This window comes from Leptodactylus fuscus, chromosome 3, assembly GCF_031893055.1.
Source record: "Leptodactylus fuscus isolate aLepFus1 chromosome 3, aLepFus1.hap2, whole genome shotgun sequence".
Taxonomy (NCBI): domain Eukaryota; kingdom Metazoa; phylum Chordata; class Amphibia; order Anura; family Leptodactylidae; genus Leptodactylus; species Leptodactylus fuscus.
The window spans coordinates 210,912,154-210,932,147 of NC_134267.1; the positions used below are offsets into that span (position 1 = coordinate 210,912,154).

General features: G+C 42.4%; 1 protein-coding gene across 1 annotated transcript in view; it reads right to left on the reverse strand.

The window, feature by feature from the left end:
- MBOAT2 (membrane bound glycerophospholipid O-acyltransferase 2) overlaps window positions 1-19,994 on the reverse strand; it is a 176,296-nt gene that overhangs the window by 49,394 nt on the left and 106,908 nt on the right. The window contains exons 4-6 of the mRNA XM_075269113.1: window positions 14,083-14,178; window positions 10,676-10,731; window positions 7,336-7,390 (exon numbers count right to left, since the gene is read on the reverse strand). Coding sequence (XP_075125214.1) covers window positions 7,336-7,390; window positions 10,676-10,731; window positions 14,083-14,178 — 207 coding nt within the window. The remainder of the gene's footprint in view (window positions 1-7,335; window positions 7,391-10,675; window positions 10,732-14,082; window positions 14,179-19,994) is intronic.

The window sequence follows — 19,994 nt, forward strand, 5'->3', positions numbered from 1 at the left end:
ATGTCTATCATTGTCATTACTTGTCTACGTGTCTATCATTGTCTTGACACAACACAGTCCCCAAAACCACTTACCAAATACTGATATGGCCATTAAACCCCCTTTCTCGAGTCCATGCAAGACAGGATTGGCTAATCACGTGGGTTTACTGAAGTACATAGGTCCGTGCCCATTCCTTTACCTCACAGATGAACTTATGATTGGACATACTGAAATCCAACATGCCCAATAATTATTTTATAACTATAGTCTAAGTGTTCAGAGACCATTCACTTCAACTGGTCTGTGTGCAAACCGTATTTAGCGGCCTGTACAGGCACACCCATGGACCAGGTTTCATGAATGAATCTCAGTCGTGTGAATGGCCTCAAACCCTGGCAAAAGCCAAATGGATCCATTTTAAGTCAATGGAGTCTGTCATTACTGCCATGGCTCGGTAATAATGAAAGCCGTGACACTACACTGGCCATAGATATAAAATAGTCGTTGGCCAAATTCTCCTTGAGTCACGACCTATTTCACTGATCCCCCTAAACACATGAACAAGACTGAATTGCAGTACCACACACAACCTGTAAACTGGTGTAGCGCTGTTTTTATAAAAAAAAAAAAACAGCCATGTGACACTATTGTTGTACATTACCACCATATTTTATAAGACGTTCATGCACTAAATGCCAATGAAAAGCTGCAGAATTATTCATTTGACAACAATCTCGGTTGGAATAAGAAGTTGTTATAAATCATGACAACCTGTACTAAAACATTGAAAAGAACTGCATGGGGATATGGAAGTACAGCTCACAATGTTATGTCCCCTGCAGTGACTGTACTTAACAAAAAGGTATAAAAATGGAGCACAACGGCATCAATCACCAGTGATACCAAGAGCCACCAAAGGGGGCGATGACATGGGGCCACTTATCTCATGAGCCCTTCTTGTCTGTACAGATGAGGACAATCACTGACAGATTGTCAAATGTTATATCAGTACACGTATAGGCAAGATATAAAGGCACCGTATAGTCAAACCAATGACCGAAGATATCAAACCTCAGATTGCCTACTTTTAAGAAAATAGACATATATGATTAACCATGACCATAGTGGGGAGGTCCAATAAACAAGTTTTACCTCCTATTCCCAGGAGAGGTATATGATCACTGCTGGGACCACCACCAATCACAAAAATGAGGTCCCCCCCCCCCCCTTCCCCATGAATGGAGCTGTTGTTGACCATCTGCAGTGTGATTCCACTCCGGACTCTGATCGGCATGTCTGATTGGTGGGACCCCAAGCAATCTTGCTTGAATAGGGCATACATTTTTGTTCATGGGGCAACTGCCTAATTCTGTTTCGGCATTGCCAAAACAGCAATGACCCATCAAGGTATGGACTCCACTAGACTTCTGAAGGTGTCCTGTGGTATCTGGCATCCAAACGTTAGTGACAATTCCTAACTGTATGTTGTAAGGTGGGGTCTCCATAAATCAGGTTTGTTTTTGCATCCTGGGAAATCTGGAGGACAAATCATTACTTTGAACTTTTTGTTATGTTCCTCAAAAAAGCTTGTTTGTGGGATCAGGCCAGATTTAGGGGCTAGCCTTTGCTCCGCATGTGCATAAATAATCATTGGGTACATAAACCTGTTGCTTGTCCTCCCTTGAGCCACTACACAGGCCTGGCATTCAGAAGACACTCAGACCCCACTGTGTCGCCATAACAGTTTGGCCCTTGTCAATATCACTCATATCCTTATACATGTCCATTTTTCCTGTTTCCAACATATCAAGTTCAAGACTGATTGTTTCCTTGCTGACAGTTGCCATTATAATGAGATAACCAATGTTATCCACCCTACCTATCAATGGTTTTAATGTTCCGACTGATGCGTGTGTAGCCCACCCCAAAATATACCCCACCCCAAAAACAGACCCAACCTGATGAACCAAGATTATTTCCAATGTCAGACTGCGGTTCCCTGGACCCATCAGATAAAATTATTCTGGGAGCCCACGCAACAGACTTTACGGAGTAGACCATTCTACCCTTCAAATTTGGATGTCTTATACTTGATCTTTATTGTGTTTGAGCCCGGGTCCACCGGAGGATCCTCTGGTACTGTGGTGGACCAGCCCAACTTAGATTATTGACCACGCCAAGACTGTTAAAAGACTCACCAAGTCTTACTCCAGCGCACATCAGACTGAGATTGTCAGTCATAAAGAGACCCTCCAGTCCAATCCTAAAATTTGGCTATTTATGACACTTGGTGTTCCCCTTCCATCATGCTGCCTTTAATACTCCATTCTAGTCCATTGTCAGAATCCATTCAAGATTGTTGCCACATTTCAGAAAGTCTACAACACAACCCCTCTGCCCTTCCCTGCCCCTGGAGGGACCATCGCTGATGACGTCACATCGATGTGTTCCCTACAGATTGGACTCATTCAAGGGCCATTGGGGGTAGGGAACTGAGACTGTTGCAGACATCTTGTCAGGATCCAATGGGGACCAGTCCACATCAAGGGAGGCAATATGGAAGGAATTAGAGGAGCTTTACTACTTCTGTCTGACCATGAATGTCAGCCATTTAGAAAGGAGTCAAAGTCAGAGTCGGGTTGTGGGAAAAATAGTAGAGTTGGAGTCAATGGTTTGACCTACTGACTCCACAGCCTCAGCATCTGCATCAGTCAACCTACTATACAAAAGTCACATTTATGGGCAGACAGTCAATTTTTTCCCAAAAAATCATGACTTTTTGCCTTAGTTTGAGCAACCAGGAACCGTGGAATCCCTTTATTATTGCCACTTCTGGGCTTGTCCAAAAAGTCTTTCAAAAAGTTTAGAATTATAATACAAGCAAAGATGTCATCCTGAATTATTTATTTTTTACAGTATCTGCCATGAGCATCATTAGAAATCCCTTTCGGTGGGCAGTATGGCTTAGTATACTCCCATGATAGCAGAGGTAAATCCCAGTACCAGGACTGGTGCAGTAGGTTGTTGTTATCTGGTATTTCCCTGTATACAGTAGCGGTATCTAATACTGGAGGTGCAGGGTTCTCCCAGGCTCCTGCTTTACGTCATGTTATTCAGCATTGCAGACAATTAATGCCCAGTAATGTGGAAAAACAGCATCAGAGGATTTGGTAACAGGTTCTATCCCAGCAGAGACACATAATAATAATGTGTATAAGGCCGGGGAGAATACTACATCGTGGGGGGAGTCCATGCAGAGGAGAGCCGAAGCTTCTGTATCTACTGAGAAGGTTGTGATGTGAGAAGGAAAAGCACAATAACCATAAAGAGTATAGAAGAAACAATATATAAGAAAAGATATTCCCTCTCCCCCAAACAAAATAGAACTTTAAACCCAGAATAAACCAAAAAGCATTGCAAAATTGGTGTCTCGTATCCCATTACATATATGGGATACCCCGCTAGGGTAGATATCCCACTAGGTTCAATATCCCATTACATATACATATCCCATTAGGTTTCAAACCCCACTTAGTCCTGTCATAGTACTAAAGTCAGCGCCGCACCTCTAATGAGCCGAGGTGAAGCACCCGCTTCAGGCGGAGCACGGGAGTGGGGAAGCAGCCCAGACGATTTTTTTTCTTTTTTTACATTTTTTTTCTTTGAACCAGCGCAGGTGAGCTGCCGCTCTCCTTGCGCTGGTTCAGACGTCTACGTATCAGCGTAGACGTCTTTTCAGACCCCCGAGTATAAGGCCGGGTTCACACGGAGTTACGTGCCGCGAGATTTGGCACGTAGACGCCGCGTGACCCTTTGCGTGCCGTACACGCTCCCATTCATTTCAATGGGAGCGGGGAGCGTATGCGCCGCGCTAGTTTGCGGCCGTGCATTTATTCACGGCCGCAAACTAGCGCGGCGCATACGCTCCCCGCTCCCATTGAAATGAATGGGAGCGTGTACGGCACGCAAAGGGTCACGCAGCGTCTACGTGCCAAATCTCGCGGCATGTAACTCCGTGTGAACCCGGCCTAATAGTCGGAGCCCCAGGGGAGGTGAGGGAACATAATAAACAATGTTACTTACCTTTCCGGAATCCGATGTTAATCCTAGCTGGCTTCAGGCCTATATGGTAATGCCCAGACGTCATGTGGTCTGGTATATTACCATATAGACCCAAAGCCTATGCTAGCAGTACCATATAGGCTTGGGTTTGGGGCACATGCAGTCTATATACTGCTGAAAAGCCAACAGTGTGCTGAATTCAGCGCACTGTCTGCTTTCCCGATCTGTGCCCCGGGTAAAGAGCTATCGGTGCCGGTACCGTAGCTCTTCACAGTCAGAAGGGCGTTCCTGACAGTTTGTCAGGAATGTCCTTCTTCCCAGCAGTGCCTATAGCACTGTACTGTGTGAGCGGGGAGGAATGCCCCCTGCCCTCCTGATAATACTCATCTATGGGCGAGCACTGTGAGCAGAGGGAGGGGGCGTTCCTCCCCGCTCACACTGTACAGCCGATAGGCGCTGCTGGGAAGAAGGACATTCCTGACAGACTGTCAGGAACGCCCTTCTGACATTGAAGAGCTACAATACTGGCACTGAAAACTCTTCACCTGCGGCACAGATCAGGAAAGCTGACAGCGCGCTGAATTCAGCGCACTGTCGGCTTTCCAGCGGTATATAGAACTGCCTTTGCCCAAACCCATGAAAGGTCCTCTTTAACATCGGATCCTGGAGAGGTGAGTAACAGTGTTTATTATGTTTTCTCATCTCCCCTGGGGCTCCAATTTATTATACTCTGGTGTCTGAAAAGACCACTGAGTATAATAATAAAGCTTGAAGGCTCCACTGTGGCCCCTGTAACCTCTATTATGCCCCACAGACTATTGTGCCACTGTGGGGCATAATATAGGCAGCAGGGGCCGCTGTGGGTTATATACATATATATATATATATATATATATATATATATATATATATATATATATATATATATAGGGGTTGGGTGTGTGGAGAATTGAGGAGTCAAAGATGTCTGTGTTTCAAACTTTACAGAGTCAAATCACAGCTGAAAGAAGTGGTCACAGCAGTCCAAAGGGAAGAGATGGGAAATGTGGGGAGACATCTCCTGTGAGTATTACTGCATTGTATTTATTGTAATGTTACCCCCCCTGCGCTGTCTGAGGCGGACGATCAAAAGATGAACAACACCCACTGTTAGGACCGCCCATTTAACAGTACTGAGTCTACTTAGCATATTGGGTACTGAAGCCAACAGCAATGATTACTCAGGAACAGTGAGGGCTAGAGAAGTAATTCCAACTGCAGCAGAATAAGTGGAGTGGAGTATATTGAAGAATGAAGAGTTGGTGGTGAAAGGTCCTCTTTAAAATTACTATACTATGGGGTTAATAAAGAGGGCAATTTACCGTATGGAGGCCAGTATATGGGACAATGTGCCTATAAGGGAGCAATATACTGTTGAGGGCTATAAAGGGAGAAGTATACTGTATGAGGACCAGAAAAGGGGCTAATATACTGTGGGGGCCTTTAAAGGGAGTAGTACACTGTATGGAAGCCAGAAAAGGGGGTAATATACTGGGGGGGAGGGGGGGGTCTGGTAAAAGGGGCATTTTTACTGTGTGTGGGCTGATAAAAGATGATTTTTTTTGACCTGCAAACGGGTAGCGTTTCTGATAAATAGAGGGATTGGCCTATAAATTTTTTTTTAGGGTGAACCCTCCAGGCATGATTTTTCTTGGGGCCACCTAAATGACAAGTCTGACCCTTGGTTACACACCTTCCTGCTATGTTTTTGCAGGTTCTCTGTGTTGTATAGTATTACAATGTACTAATTCAACTCTGCTACAACTCTGCTATAAAATTCTGCTTGCTATTTGTTCAGCATTTATGAGCGTCCCTCCTGAACACTGTATTGTTTTTGCAGAATTTGTACAGATTTAGTGGAGCGGTTCACGTGTCCAGATTTTGGATTATGCATGCAGCGAAACATATTGCAGGTAGCCGCTTTACAAGCCACCTGCAGTGTCCTGCTGGAGCCTTTTCAGGAAAGCATTGTTAGCAGGTAAATGAGTGGCTCCTGACTGCAGGCCGTGTAGCAGCCCCTGTTCTGAATGTACAATGTGGCGGAGCAGTACACAATGACTATGGCTTACTCTTGGCTCCCTGGCTCCTATTCAGTAATCTCAGCTGGCTCCCGCTCACTGCTCAGTACAGATCTGTAACATGAAGCCGCTCAAACAATGGGACAGGAACGTGAAATTGAGCAAAGTTACTGGCAACTGCTGGGCGGATTAATATGCGGAAATAAATGATTCCGTTGAATGGGGATATAAAGGAAACGTGCCCTATTTTTATATCGTATGTAGCATTATTATAAAGGTGGCTGCCATGGCCGGGATGAGGGGTAGCTAGAGAAGTAAACCCACTTCTATTATACTTAACCCCATGTATATAAATGGACTGAGATGCAGTACCAGGCATAGCCACACATGCATGGATGTCACTGTGCTGGGTACTGCAATAAAGGAGCTATTGCCTCTCTGCTAATCGCTGGGGCTCCGAAGATTACATATTGATAGCATATGCTAAGTACTGAATATTATGAATGTTATATCTTGGATAACCCTTTACAAGTTAACCCATGAGACCGACATTGCTTACTGTTAATAATAGTACAGCTCATCCTCATTTCCTCGTTCATAAACAGAATGCAAGCACAGTTAAGACTGACACACATAGAGGTCTTTAGGGAAGAAGGGGTGGGGAGGTTTTCAATAGTGTTGGGTTTGTAAAGACTTACCCCTCGTTCAAATCTATGTTTTGTGATCCATTCGGGGAGTCCGCATGGGAACCCCTGAAAGGACTACCGAGCACACTGGCAAGTGGTGTGCAGTGAAAGCACACGGACCCCATAGACTATAACGGGGTCCGTGTGTGTTCCGCACACTGCCTGCACGAATCATGCGGACAGCAAAGTAGATCATAAAGTACTTTTCTGTCCGCATGTTCCGTGTGAACACCGCGCGGAGAGCTCACGGACCCCATTATGGTCTATAGGGTCCGTGTGCTTTCACTGCACACCGCTCGCAAGTGCGTTTGGTGTTCCGTTTGGGGGATCCCCATGCGGTCTACCCAAACGGATTACCAAATGCAGATGTGAATGAGGGGTTAGACAGACATCTTTCCACTTTACACAATGACCTCTGTTTGCCTAATGATTACAATTGTTACCATGAAGGTGCTTGTTCCCAATATAAAGGGTCCCCCCTCTACTTATGACAGAGGACTCCATTTGTTATAAATATTGTCATAGTATAAGAAGTAAAGCCATCTTACCTAACGGCCAGTCTTCTCTGGCTTGGGGTCAGTGTTTCTTCTTTACAAAAGATTCCTTAAAGAGACGGAATGAAACACATAAGCGGTCTGCTGACTAGAGCCCCATACACACACATAACCAACCATCCAATGAGTCTTACAGAGCACTGTTTGGCATCCTCTGGATCTCCAGCTGCTGTAGGACTACACCTCCCATCATCCTCTGCCAGGCTCTGCAGCTGCTGATCCACAGGTTGCCTATCTGGTGTTAGGATCTGGCTCATTAATCATGCCGGAGTATAATTAGGAAGGAACCGCAGAAAGCCGTGGAAATGACGGGGAAATAACGGCACATTTCCATGTATAATTACATTTGCAAGAGCGGAGTAAACAGCACAACTTAGAAATTCTGGGAGCGTTCAGTGAAAGATACAGAAAGCTGTTTATTTCCATCATAACATGAGTCTATGTAAGACTGTGTGACTATATACCCAGTCCGATGTACCAAAGTGCAGGGAAATAGACTAGTACAAATAACAGAATACCGACTAACAAATCCGATATTAACAATACAACTTACTAGCAAATAGAAAAGGAATCTTCTCTTTAAATACAAATATTTTCTTTCACTTCCTATTAGAGATGAGCGAACACTGTTCGGATCAGCCGATCCGAACCGCACGCTCCCATAGAAATGAATGGAAGCACCTGGCACGTACACTTTGCTGGCGGCCGGTCGCCGTGCCAGGAGCTTCCATTCATTTCTATGGGAGCGTGCTGTTCGGATCGGCTGATCCGAAAAGTGTTCGCTCATCTCTACTTCCTATTTATCTATTTTAGTGAGCACTAGGCCATCAATAGGTCATAGGATAGGTAGTCAATTAAAGATTGGCAGGGGTCCAAAACCTGGGCCCCTGGCTGATCAGCGATTAGAAGAGGCCGCAGCATTTATATTGCCAAGCACAGCACTGGACATTAGTACATTGGTTCTGCTTGGTACCACACCTCAGCCCCTTCACTTGAATGGGACTGAGCTGTGATCAGGCCATGTGACTGATGAATGTGACATCACATGGTCTGTGAAGAGGAAGCTACGCTGAAGGAGGGCCACTGCTGCTTCAACTATCTGATCCATGAGGGTCCCAGGTGTCGTACCCCCCATACATCTTCAGTCCATGACTTACACTATGTAAAGTACTTACAGTTATTCCACATTTTATGTAGACTTTAATGGGAAATGTTGGTCTAAAGTGGAGATATCTTTATCTGAGTTAATAAAATAGGGCATTAAGTTTAGATGGGGGGCTCGACTCTTTGTATCCCTGACAAAGTCAATGGAAGCTGAACCGCCATAGTGGTGCCCGGCCATTATACAGGGACCGGAGCTATAGGCTTCTGGCCCCATGTTGTGTATAGTATGAATGCCAGAAGTGACCCCATACAGCTGATCCATGCAGCGCCCACTAATCAGATATTTATGGCCTATCCTTAGAATAGGCCATAAAATCCTAAATCCTCGACAAGCCTTTTAAAGATCGGCAATCAATTTTAATAACTCAGACAACCCCTTTAAGTAGTGTAACTGCACTATGTGTATTCTATTGTAGACCATGGTGCTGGTGTCTATGTACGTACATATTTATTGATTCAGAATCACACACACAAGATTTCAGCCAGTCCACACGATGAGCATTGTCCATAAAGCCACCAATGCTGTGATTAATACCAGGCGCTAGGCTCATTGTTGTCGTGCATCTGTGTGCATTCAATTTCATGGCTGTGCTGCAGTTCATGCTCAACCTCCCTCGCGTTACCAAGATACCCCTGTGAGTTGTAGGTAGTTTGGGGGCGGCTTTGTTGAGCAGATAAATGAATGCTGAGTTGTTGTCACGTCACCTCTTGGGGATTGTGATGTCTCGCTAGAAATCACCTTTGATAAACATGTTTGTATAAAGTTCAAGGACATGTAATCAAAATCGTTCACCGTACAGCGCAAATGTGAGCGTAGAAGGGAGCTGATATATAGTGGGGGGTTTATAGATAGTGGGCATGCGCCTATAGACTGTACGCACATTCTTTCTGAACACATCTGTCATCAGTTTATTAAAGGCGAACTCTGGGCCAAGAGCTTACCTTGGCTAAATGACATGTTTTACTGAATCCTTTACAACAAAATTATATATCAATCTGCTCTATAACATGCTGCCCAAAGGTTGTATGTGGGTCAAAAGGTGTACTATGTGTCCTTAGTGAAATATTGCCTTTACAGGCCACCTTATGGTGTGTAGAGTCTAATGGATCATGCATGCAAATAAGTCCTCCTTGATGGAAAAGAAGAAAAGTCACTCTAGCACCACCTTTTGGAAAGTAGCTCCCTATAAGACCAATGCCTGATTTTCTAAGAAGACTAGTGACATGTTCTGGGATTAAAGCCAAAAGGAAAGAAGCCCATCCACAGACGGCTGTTTGGGAATTATTGCTCCTCATCAGTCCAAAACAGGATGCTGTTTTGGCTGTGTGAGAGGTCATTGGGTCAAAAGGGGTACTATGCCTCTTTAGGGTGACTGCATTGCAGACCACCTTGTGGTGCATAGAGTCTAAAAGACCTTGCCATAGTAGGAATTCTGGAAAAGGAATATGTAAATAAGTTCTCTTTGATGGAAAAAACTAAAACTCACTCTAGCGCCACCTCTTGGAAGGTAGCTCCCTATAGATCAATGCCTAAAGACACTGTCTGGGAATAAAGCAAAACCAACCAGAACATTTCTTCCAAAAGGAAAAGAAACCATCTGCAGACAGCTGTTTCGGGGTTATGTCAGGCTCTATACGCCATAAGGTGGCGTGTTAAGAAGAAGCCTCCCTAAGGAGACATACTATCCCCTTCTGACCCACATCGATGACCTCCCACACAGCCAAATTGGTACCCTGTTTTCCACCGATGAAGAGCTATAACCCTAAAACTCCTGTCTGTGGATAGGTTTCTTTTCCTTTTGGAAGAGATGTTTGAGTGTGGCTTTAAGGAGAACTTCCTTGAATGTCCCTATATAACGCCGCGGGAAATCGCTGCGTTTCTGGCACGTGGGGGCCCCGGCCTAACAGGTTGCACTGCATTTTCCATGTGACAGGTTTCCATGTCCATGATAACCTGATAAACTGCAATATCCTACAATAGTGTTACGTAGATTTAAAATCAGAAAATCTCTAAGACCTTAATGGCTATAAATCCCTAAAAAAAAGGTAATTAAAAGTAAACATTTATAGTCATTCTGTTCGGTTTTGGGAAAACATATGCTCCATAAAATATGCTTAAAACCAAATGTTCATTGAAGTACACCAGTACAACATAAATGTGTCATCTTACCATCTCGGACCTCAAAAGCCAAACTTGTGATTTTCTGTGTAATGATCATCATTGGCCTTAGAATAAAGGAAATAAATTAAACAGATTACATTAATAAAAATAATCATAAAATCATATAAGTCATAATAAGCGTGCGTTCACACCTGCATTATTTAGTCTGTTGTTCTGGTCCATAGAAGGATCAGAAAAGTGGATTCAATAATGAGTCCTTTAAGGATAGACAACAATGGATCCTGAGGGACCCCATTGAATATAATGGGATGTGTCTTGCAGGACTTTTTGATCTGCGATTTCAGGTACTGTACTGTGCTGGGTGGACTCTGATGGAGATGTGAAGTCCAACCAAAATGGAACCTAGTCAGTTACTGTAAGGCTATATAAAGTTGTAAAAAGTGATATATGTCAATAAGTAAAGTCATACAAAGAAGATCCTTCAGAGCCACCAGCCATATAGAAGATCCTCTCCCTGGAAGTACGATAAATAGGGAAGATCCTCTCCCTAAATTTAGAGGTCCTACAAAAGACCTAATTCCCTAAACCAATATTTTCTTCCCAGAGTCACACAAGTCATACAGAAGACAATTTCTCACTCAAAGATTATACATACGATCTTTGTACCAGATTCAAGGTCATACAGAAGATTCTCTTCCTCAATTTACTAGTCACATAGGAGACTCCCTATTAAAAAGTCATATAGAAGACACTTTTTTCAGAATATGAGATAAACATGAGATCTTCTTTACTGAGACTTAGGTCACATAGAAGATTCTCTCCCCAGAGTGATTGGTCATCTTTTTTGGGGAGTCACAGGTCATACAGAACATAATCTGACCAGAAGTGCAAAATATACAGAATATCATAGAGTGATAGGCAATGGAAAAGATGTCCTCCCATAGTCACAGGATCACAGATCATACAGAAGATCCCCTCCACAGGGTCAAACATCATAAACAAGATCCTCTCCAGAGGTCAGGTCACAGATCATACAGAAGATCCTCTCCACAGTATCAGTGATCAAACACAAGATCCTCTCCACAGTATCACAGATCATACAGCAGATCCTCTCTACAGGATCACAGATCATACAGCAGATCCTCTCTACAGGGTCACAGATCATCCAGAAGATCTTCTCCCCAAAGTCACTTGTCATACTGCAGATCCTCTTTCTGGAGTCACGGTTATATGGGAAATATTCTATTAAGCTCATATTCTTACTTTTTCACATTGTGGTATTATTGTATGTACTGTATGTCCTGACAATCTTGTATTGGGGACAGAAAAGTTAATATTGACCAGATGGGGACGGGCTGAGCTGGTTACGTTTTTGCTTGGGACTTTTCCAAATTTGATAATATTATAACACCACAAATCCTTTTAACAATATACAGAATTCTACTTCAGTTTTAGTTGTTTCTTTGTCAGTATTCCCTTGAAATATTTCTTCTATTTCTTCTAGTCACTAAAAATAGCAGGTGTGCGCTCTATTCTAAAAATGTGTAAGTTAAGCATTACTCATAATGTATAAAATTCATCATACGCTGCGCTAACAATTTTTTCAGAATAACTAACAGCATTCCAAAAGTTCTAAGGAAGCCCCATTGGTACCTTTTATGAAGAAGATTATGACCCGTGAGTTATGGATTGCTCTGTCTCTAGCTTTATGATACAGATCATGGACCTTGAGGTATGGATTGCTCTGTTTCTAGCTTTATGAATCAAATCATGGGCCATGAATTATGGATTGCTCTGTCTCTAGCTTTATGAAGCAGATCATGTCCCGTAAGTTATGGATTGCTCCATCTCTAGCTTTATGAAGCAGATCATGGCGCAAGAGTTATGGATTGCTCTGTCTGCAGCTTTATGAAGCAGATCATGGCCCGTGAGTTATGGATTGCACTGTCTCTAGCTTTGTGAAGAAGATCATGGCCCGTGAGTTATGGATTGCTCTGTCTCTGTCAGAATCCCGTGTATTTTGATAATCTACCACCAGTGGCCGCTATTTCTTTCGCTCTGTTGCATTTCCACCCATCACCACTGGAGGCTGCAGTGTTCATCCTCGGAATTGCTTTTAACAAAATGACCAATCTGTACCAATGTGAAACCAACTTGTTTTCTGTTTGGGCCTATTCATACCCATGTGGCAGGTCAGCCTTTGCTCGAGTATTGTGACTTGTTCCAGTCTTCTGCTTCTCAGAATTGTCCTTCCCAGACTATTTCTGCTCCTTGCTGTATAACCCTTGTGATCTACTCTTTAATCTGCACCCGGACTACTACTCTTCAGTACTTAACTGCTCCTGGCTTATTCCATCTGGCCACCATATTACATCCATGTATACCAGTATCCTAACCCTAGCATTGTGAAGCAGATCATGGCCCATTAGTTATAGATTGCTCTGTCTCTAGCTTTATGAAGCAGATCATGGCCCATGAGTTATGGATTGCTCTGTCTCTAGCTTTATGAAGCAGATCATGGCCCATGAGTTATGGATTGCTCTGTCTCTAGCTTTATGAAGCAGATCATGGCCCATGAGTTATGGAAGCAGATCATGGCCCATGAGTTATGGATTGCTCTGTCTCTAGCTTTATGAAGCAGATCATGGCCCATGAGTTATGGATTGCTCTGTCTCTAGCTTTATGAAGCAGATCATGGCCCATGAGTTATGGATTGCTCTGTCTCTAGCTTTATGAAGCAAATCATGGCCCATGAGTTATGAATTGCTCTGTCTGTAGCTTCAAGAAGACTACTAATATACTACTTACTATTAAAATGTAGCACTAACTCATTGGGGAAGGTACTTTATGGGAGAGTCAAAGAGCAATTCCTACTAATGTAAAATATAAGATCAAATGTATTTTGAAAGATGAATAAGCTTTTAATATTTCATTTTAGCCCGTACTAACACTGTGAAAGGGGTTATCTCACAGACCCAAGATCTATATGTATGTCCTATTATAGCATATATCTATAACAGAAGAGGGTCCCCACTAGGAACCAACCCTTTAAAAGCCAGAATGGAGTATTCTACATTAGAAAGTGGACCTGGCTCACATGGACCTGACTTGTCCATGTGGTTGACTTCTATGGGGAAGTTGTAGGGTCAAACAAGGCCAGATCAGCGGATAGCTAAACCTTTGTCAATCAGTTGATCGCTGAGCGATTTGTGAACTATCAGGGTAGCATAGCATCTTCAATAATAACAGAAAGTCAAAGTAAGGTTGAACAGCGCACAACACCTCAATGCGTCATCCAACTTGATATCAACTTCACTGTACAAATAGAAGCAATAATACATTACATTATAATAATTGGATTTTCATTTTTATCAAACCTTGATTTTCAAGGTCAACTTGAAAAACGTATCAAGAAATAGAAAAAAAAAGAAGAATATAATGAGGTTTGTACTTACCCAGAAAAATCTGCAGAATACTGTCCATAGTCAAAAATATAGACTCTCGCTATTTGGCACAAGGTGAGGTATCCCAAAGCAAACACAAAGCAGTATCTAAAAATTAATAAAACATGCAATTAAAGCTCAGTCACATATTCTGCTTATGAATAAAATACTCAGCATTAGCATACTGTATAATAAAATACCCATTTCAAATAAATTAAAGGGAACCTGCCAAAGGACCCCTTTAACAAATAGAATTTATGAGAAACATAGTATTGTCCGATATCCCCAATTAATGTACGTTTGGTTGCAATGTTTGTATCGAAAGAAAAATCGCCAAGACATATGGGCCAGTCCGCTAGACAATCCTATCGCAGGGGGTTACATGATAGCAAGAGAAAGAGCCAGCTATTACTGATTTGGACACAATAAAACCATTGAAAGCCATGGAAAAATGTCAAGTTTTATTTGGCTCATTCAGACCACGTTGACATTTGCGCCAGAGGCGGATCAGTCACAAATCTCTGGCAGGAACTGGTGCAAGCCCAAAAACAGACACCCGGCAGGCTCCTCCGACTCCGCTCATGTCTGTCTGCTATGCTCTGCTATTCCTCTGGTCTTCCAACGGATCAGACAAATGGACTTCCCGTGTACAACAAGAACAACATTCTATGGTCCATGGCACTTTATTCTGCTTATAGGGAATAGGGGCTTGGGTTTGGGTGGGGGGTAGAGATGGATGGGTTTGTGTTGTTCACTTTATTTCACTATAGGGTGCCTTTGTCCTCCGCTATACAAGGCGTAATACAGCGACTAATGGAACATGGCACGATGTCTGCCAGTCATAGAAAATCTGAAGAAATGACTGTATACCTGATGGTTTGAGAGAGAATCAAAAGAACATCAGGGGACGGTATATAAAGTAAGTAACAGCAATATCCAGACACAGGGGCATTGTTAGAAAATCCTTGCCAGTTAAAAACCTGTTCTGTATAATGTGACCTAGCAGAGAACATTGTCAGACGGCGCCTTTAATGTGCACAATGACGGTGGAGAGGCTTAAAGGGAATGCATCACATAGATTATTTTTTTACTAATTAAAACCAGATACTGATGTATACGACTTTTTTCCATTTTTTTTTTTACTTTCTCATAGTAGATAGCTCTATTATTTCTATTTCTGTACACTTTTATGGAGCGGCCATTTTGACCGAGCTGCTGTGAATGCCATTTAGAGATCTGCTTTACAGCAGCCACATGGAGCGGAGACACAATGGTCACAATAGTCCAGAGACGATCATTGAAGTCTATAGGAGGAGTTTCTAGATATGTTCCGTGACCTGAGCAGACGTCAGGGAGGTTGTGACATAACCTATTGTAAATGGTGGATCCTTTAATAGATAGGTATACTGAATACCGTCATTGTAATCCTGCCTGTACTGATAATAACGTGACTTCTGCAAAGTAATAGGCTATTATTAGGTTTAGCAGTCAGAGTGAAAATTGCAGGATTTTAGGATTTTGTTAAAATATAGATATTGACATGGAAATTTTCTTTAAAAAAAAAATCAAAAATTCTCAAGAAATATGCTTAAGATAACAACCTGATTTTCAAAAAGGTGATTTTGTAATGATACATTCCTTAATGGGCCGACCGCTACACTTTACAACTATTCCTCCTAATCCCCCACGCACATGTATACTTGGCTTGGATGAGTTTGCATGTGCTCTGATTAGGGAGAAGGGACTGAGTAATATACAAGAGTAAGTTTTTGACAGCTCTTGTTTAGAGATCGTATCACTTATATAGAATTAGTTATTGAGCGGATTACACCTGATAGTTGAAGAGATTACATATATTATTAGGTGGAAGCTATTAAATGTTCACATTCCTTGGTTAACGTTTCCGCCTTCAATTATCAAGTCTAATGGTGGCGATAAATACACCCAAGCTTTAATTCACATGTACGATCTGCAGCAAAAAGGTGATTAAATATTATATAATTGCATAGTGAAGAATATTAATGTAAAAAAATAAGCTTATAAAGAGTTTATGTGTCTTTATGTCCAACATTTCTTCAATACAGAGCTTGAAATCCCCTACATAAACAGGGTGTTATGCTATTTAGTGCTGCCTGCCTGCACTAGAGGAGCTAATGAGCTTCCTGCATACATATTATTATGTATAAGTAAGCAGTAAGCTCCCTCTAGTGGTGGCAGCAGGTAGCCAGAATGTTATCATTGCACCCTCTGTCCATGCTGGCGATTTGTCTCAGAATGAAAGAAGCTTCAATGCCATTAAAGCGATAAAAAACATGTTTTTGTTATGTATGTCACTTTTGTAGATTTAGAGAAAAACAACGTTAAAGGGCTTGGTGCACTTGGGGCGGGCCTTCAGTTCCCTGATGCTTAAGTAGGATGGGTGATGTCATAGCAGTAGGAGGATCCACTCCCATGGCAGGGGATGATTGAGGGCTGAGCAGCCAACACAGTGCTCCAGGCAGTTGAAGCCCCGCCCCCAGTGCACCATCCGCCTCATTTGCATAATAATTTAAAATGTTGATGTAATGTGCTCTGTAACATGGTGGTGACAGCTGAATATATCAGGGGAAGTACAACATCAGCCAAATTTACACATGGGGTAAATACACAGAACATTTCTTAAAGGGGACAGGTTGGGGATCCCTATACAGAAAGGGATGGGTATGGGGATAGGGCAGTACAACGCACATGCATATCACACTGCTACTCCCGTCTCCGAAATATGACCCCAGTCACTTTTGTATATCACAGATACAATTCAGTCTGGAATTCCTTCTCTCTTTTTGCAGCGAGTTAAAACACTATTATAATGTTATACATTAGTCAAAGCTTAAAAGGAAGTTTACAGGACCATGAAGAGTACGAGACTCCCTCTAGTCTACAATCGCTCCCACTGCGAACTGAAGCGATTCCAAACATAACAAAGTTAAACAATTCCCTTATGTCTGGAGATGTGCAGGCTCACAGTAAAGACACACTGGGGCACTACAGGGAGAGGCGCAGGGAAGACTCACTCACTAGGCACCTCTTGTAATTTTCAGTCAAAATATAAAGTGAGATAGTAAATACAATGTGGAAGTGACACTAATATCAAATAGTCTTTGGTTTTATGCATGACAATTCCGATAGGACAATACTACAGTCAGAAACATTCATATATGCATATAATACATGAGTGGACAGGTCACTATTTCCTTTAAACTCAACACACTGTGCACCTGCTGCTGGCATGATTTCCATGATATTATTAGCTACACCCATTTCTCGCTCACAACCTTCATGACACCTACCCTATTACATGTAACCATATCCTCACTAACAAAATCACATAAGCAGACAAGTCACTACCTCCTCTAAGATCAGCATACTCCTCTTCTGCTGCCGGAATGAATTCCATGATATGATTAGCTACACCTTTGCCTTGCACACAACCTTCATGATACCAACCTTGTTACATACATCAGTGTCCTCACTAACAAAATCACATAAGCAGACAGGTCACTACCTCCTCTAAGATCAGCACACTCCTCTTCTGCTGTCGGAATGAATCCTATGATATGATTAGCTACACCTTTGTCTTGCACACAACCTTCATGATACCAACTATCAAAGTTACGTAGGCTGAGAGGTCACTACCTCCTCTAAGATCAGCACACTCCTCTTCTGCTGCAGTTAGTCTCCTTTTACTGACTAGATCATTGATGGAAATGGTCCCATAGATGACTGATCGTAGTTGATCATTATCTTATCCGTACAGAAACACAATCAGAATCAACACACCCTTCCCCTGCTGCTGTAACCAACTCAGTGAGCTGAGTGACTACATCGTTTTCTTATTCACTAACTTTACATTATTGCTTACTTTACAAGGAAACTTTCACCACCTCCAACTCCAACCAATCTGCTGATTCCAGAGCTGTTGAATTTTTTTCTCTAGCCCCTAACCATTCCTGAATAATCAATTCTGTTAATTTCAGAATTCCAGTATGCTAAATAGGCTCTAAAATGTTAGATGGGCAGTCCATGACTATCCGCCCAGGACCACCCACCTGACAGCAGAGAGCCTACTTTGGATATTGGGTGCTGAAATTAACAGTACCAATTACTCAGGACTGGTGAGGGCTAGAGAAAAAATTCCAACTGTGCTGAAATCAGTGTCTATTAGAGGATGTAAAGAGTTGGAGTTGGTGACGGTAGGTCCTTTTTAATGTAATTGCATAAAACAGGTCATTGCTTTCAAGATAAACACACTACTCACCTGTCGTTGTAACTATTTTCATGATCTAAGACACTAAAGGTTGTACTTTCTTTCCATCTTTCGCAAAGTGCACACTAGCTTTCGAGTCTCCATCGTTCAGATGGAGACCCTGTTTTCTTAAAAAGCAGTTTACCAGCGGAAACCCATGGACCCCATAGACTTGTAGGACTTTTCTCTTGATTTTAAGTGGAATCTGCGGGAATCTTGCCTTAATATCATTATCCCTGTTATAGACCTGCCTTTATATGATAATGACAAGTGGACAGGTCACTATTCACTGCATCAAAATCATTACACTCCTCTCCTGCTGCCGTCATGGTTCCCACTACCCTTTCCACTTTCATCATGAGTTTGACCCTTTCACGTGCATCCCTATTAACACTATCATAACCACATTGTAAAATGGGGCACTGCCTACTTGAAGATCAGCACACTCTTCTTCTGCTGCTGATGATTCCTATCATCTGATTTTATACGTATCGTTTTATTCCACCCACTTGATACCCAATAAAACAACAAAGTATAATACAATAGAGAAGGAAATTATCCTCGAAATCATCTGCTACGCCAATTCTTTCGCTAAAGAGGCCACCTCTTGTTCTGTATTGTAACATGCCAAATTCTAAGCATATTAAAAAAAATCTAGTGCGTAGGCGGCATTTAACCTTGAGTGGGATTATATATGTTGGTAATAGCTGTCCTTCCCATGAAACACATCTGCAGCAGGATATGATCATCCAGAAGGAATCAGAATATTCATACGGGAGCCCTCGCTATATACAATGCAAGGACAAGGCGATGTCAGATCTCCACGGTGCTCCATGATAGGTGACATCATCCTTCTGGATCTGCTATGAACATATCCTGGCATATTCTAATAACATCCTCTCATTAACATGAAGTCTTAGCTTAGACAGAAATTTACATAACCCCATCACTGCCATGACACCTGCCCCGACTTCAATGCGACTATACTGCAGAAGTTACTAAAAATGACTGAGCAAGGTGCAGGCAGCAGTGGTGCGGTTGTCAGGGTGCAGCCATTTATGAAGAGTAGGCATTTTTCCAGTAAGGATCCCATCTGTCAGGTACAACTTACACTTCTATTTTAGGAAACCAGGCCTCATGCATGTGACCGTCTTAAAATCTATGTGGTGTGAAGCCACAATGTATAATGTATGTAATGTATAGACCCATACTGTACTTCTATAGGCACCGGGAACATTTTTACTCACAGTTGTTAAGAGCAAAACATGATGCACGATCCCTTGTAACCCCATTATACAGTTCTGTAATATGGAACGATTAGGAACTCTGTGTGTCCTATATACAGCCCCATGCATCTTGCTTTGGCATGTGCATGAAGGTTTAAAGGGGTTGTCCAGAAGATTCTTAAAGTAGACCCATCATCAGATCCGAAAAGCCCAATAATATACTGTATATAATCTGATAGGCACTGTGACCCTGAGCTCTGTTTATCCAAATCTGTTCAGCCATTCCAAAGATATAAGCCATTTTAGCATTGATATAAATTAAGGTATACTAGCCAAGTGGGTGGTAACACTGGTTCCTCTTGGGTTGTGGTCTCATTGTGTTTTATGTCATACAGTGTTACTGCCACATGGCT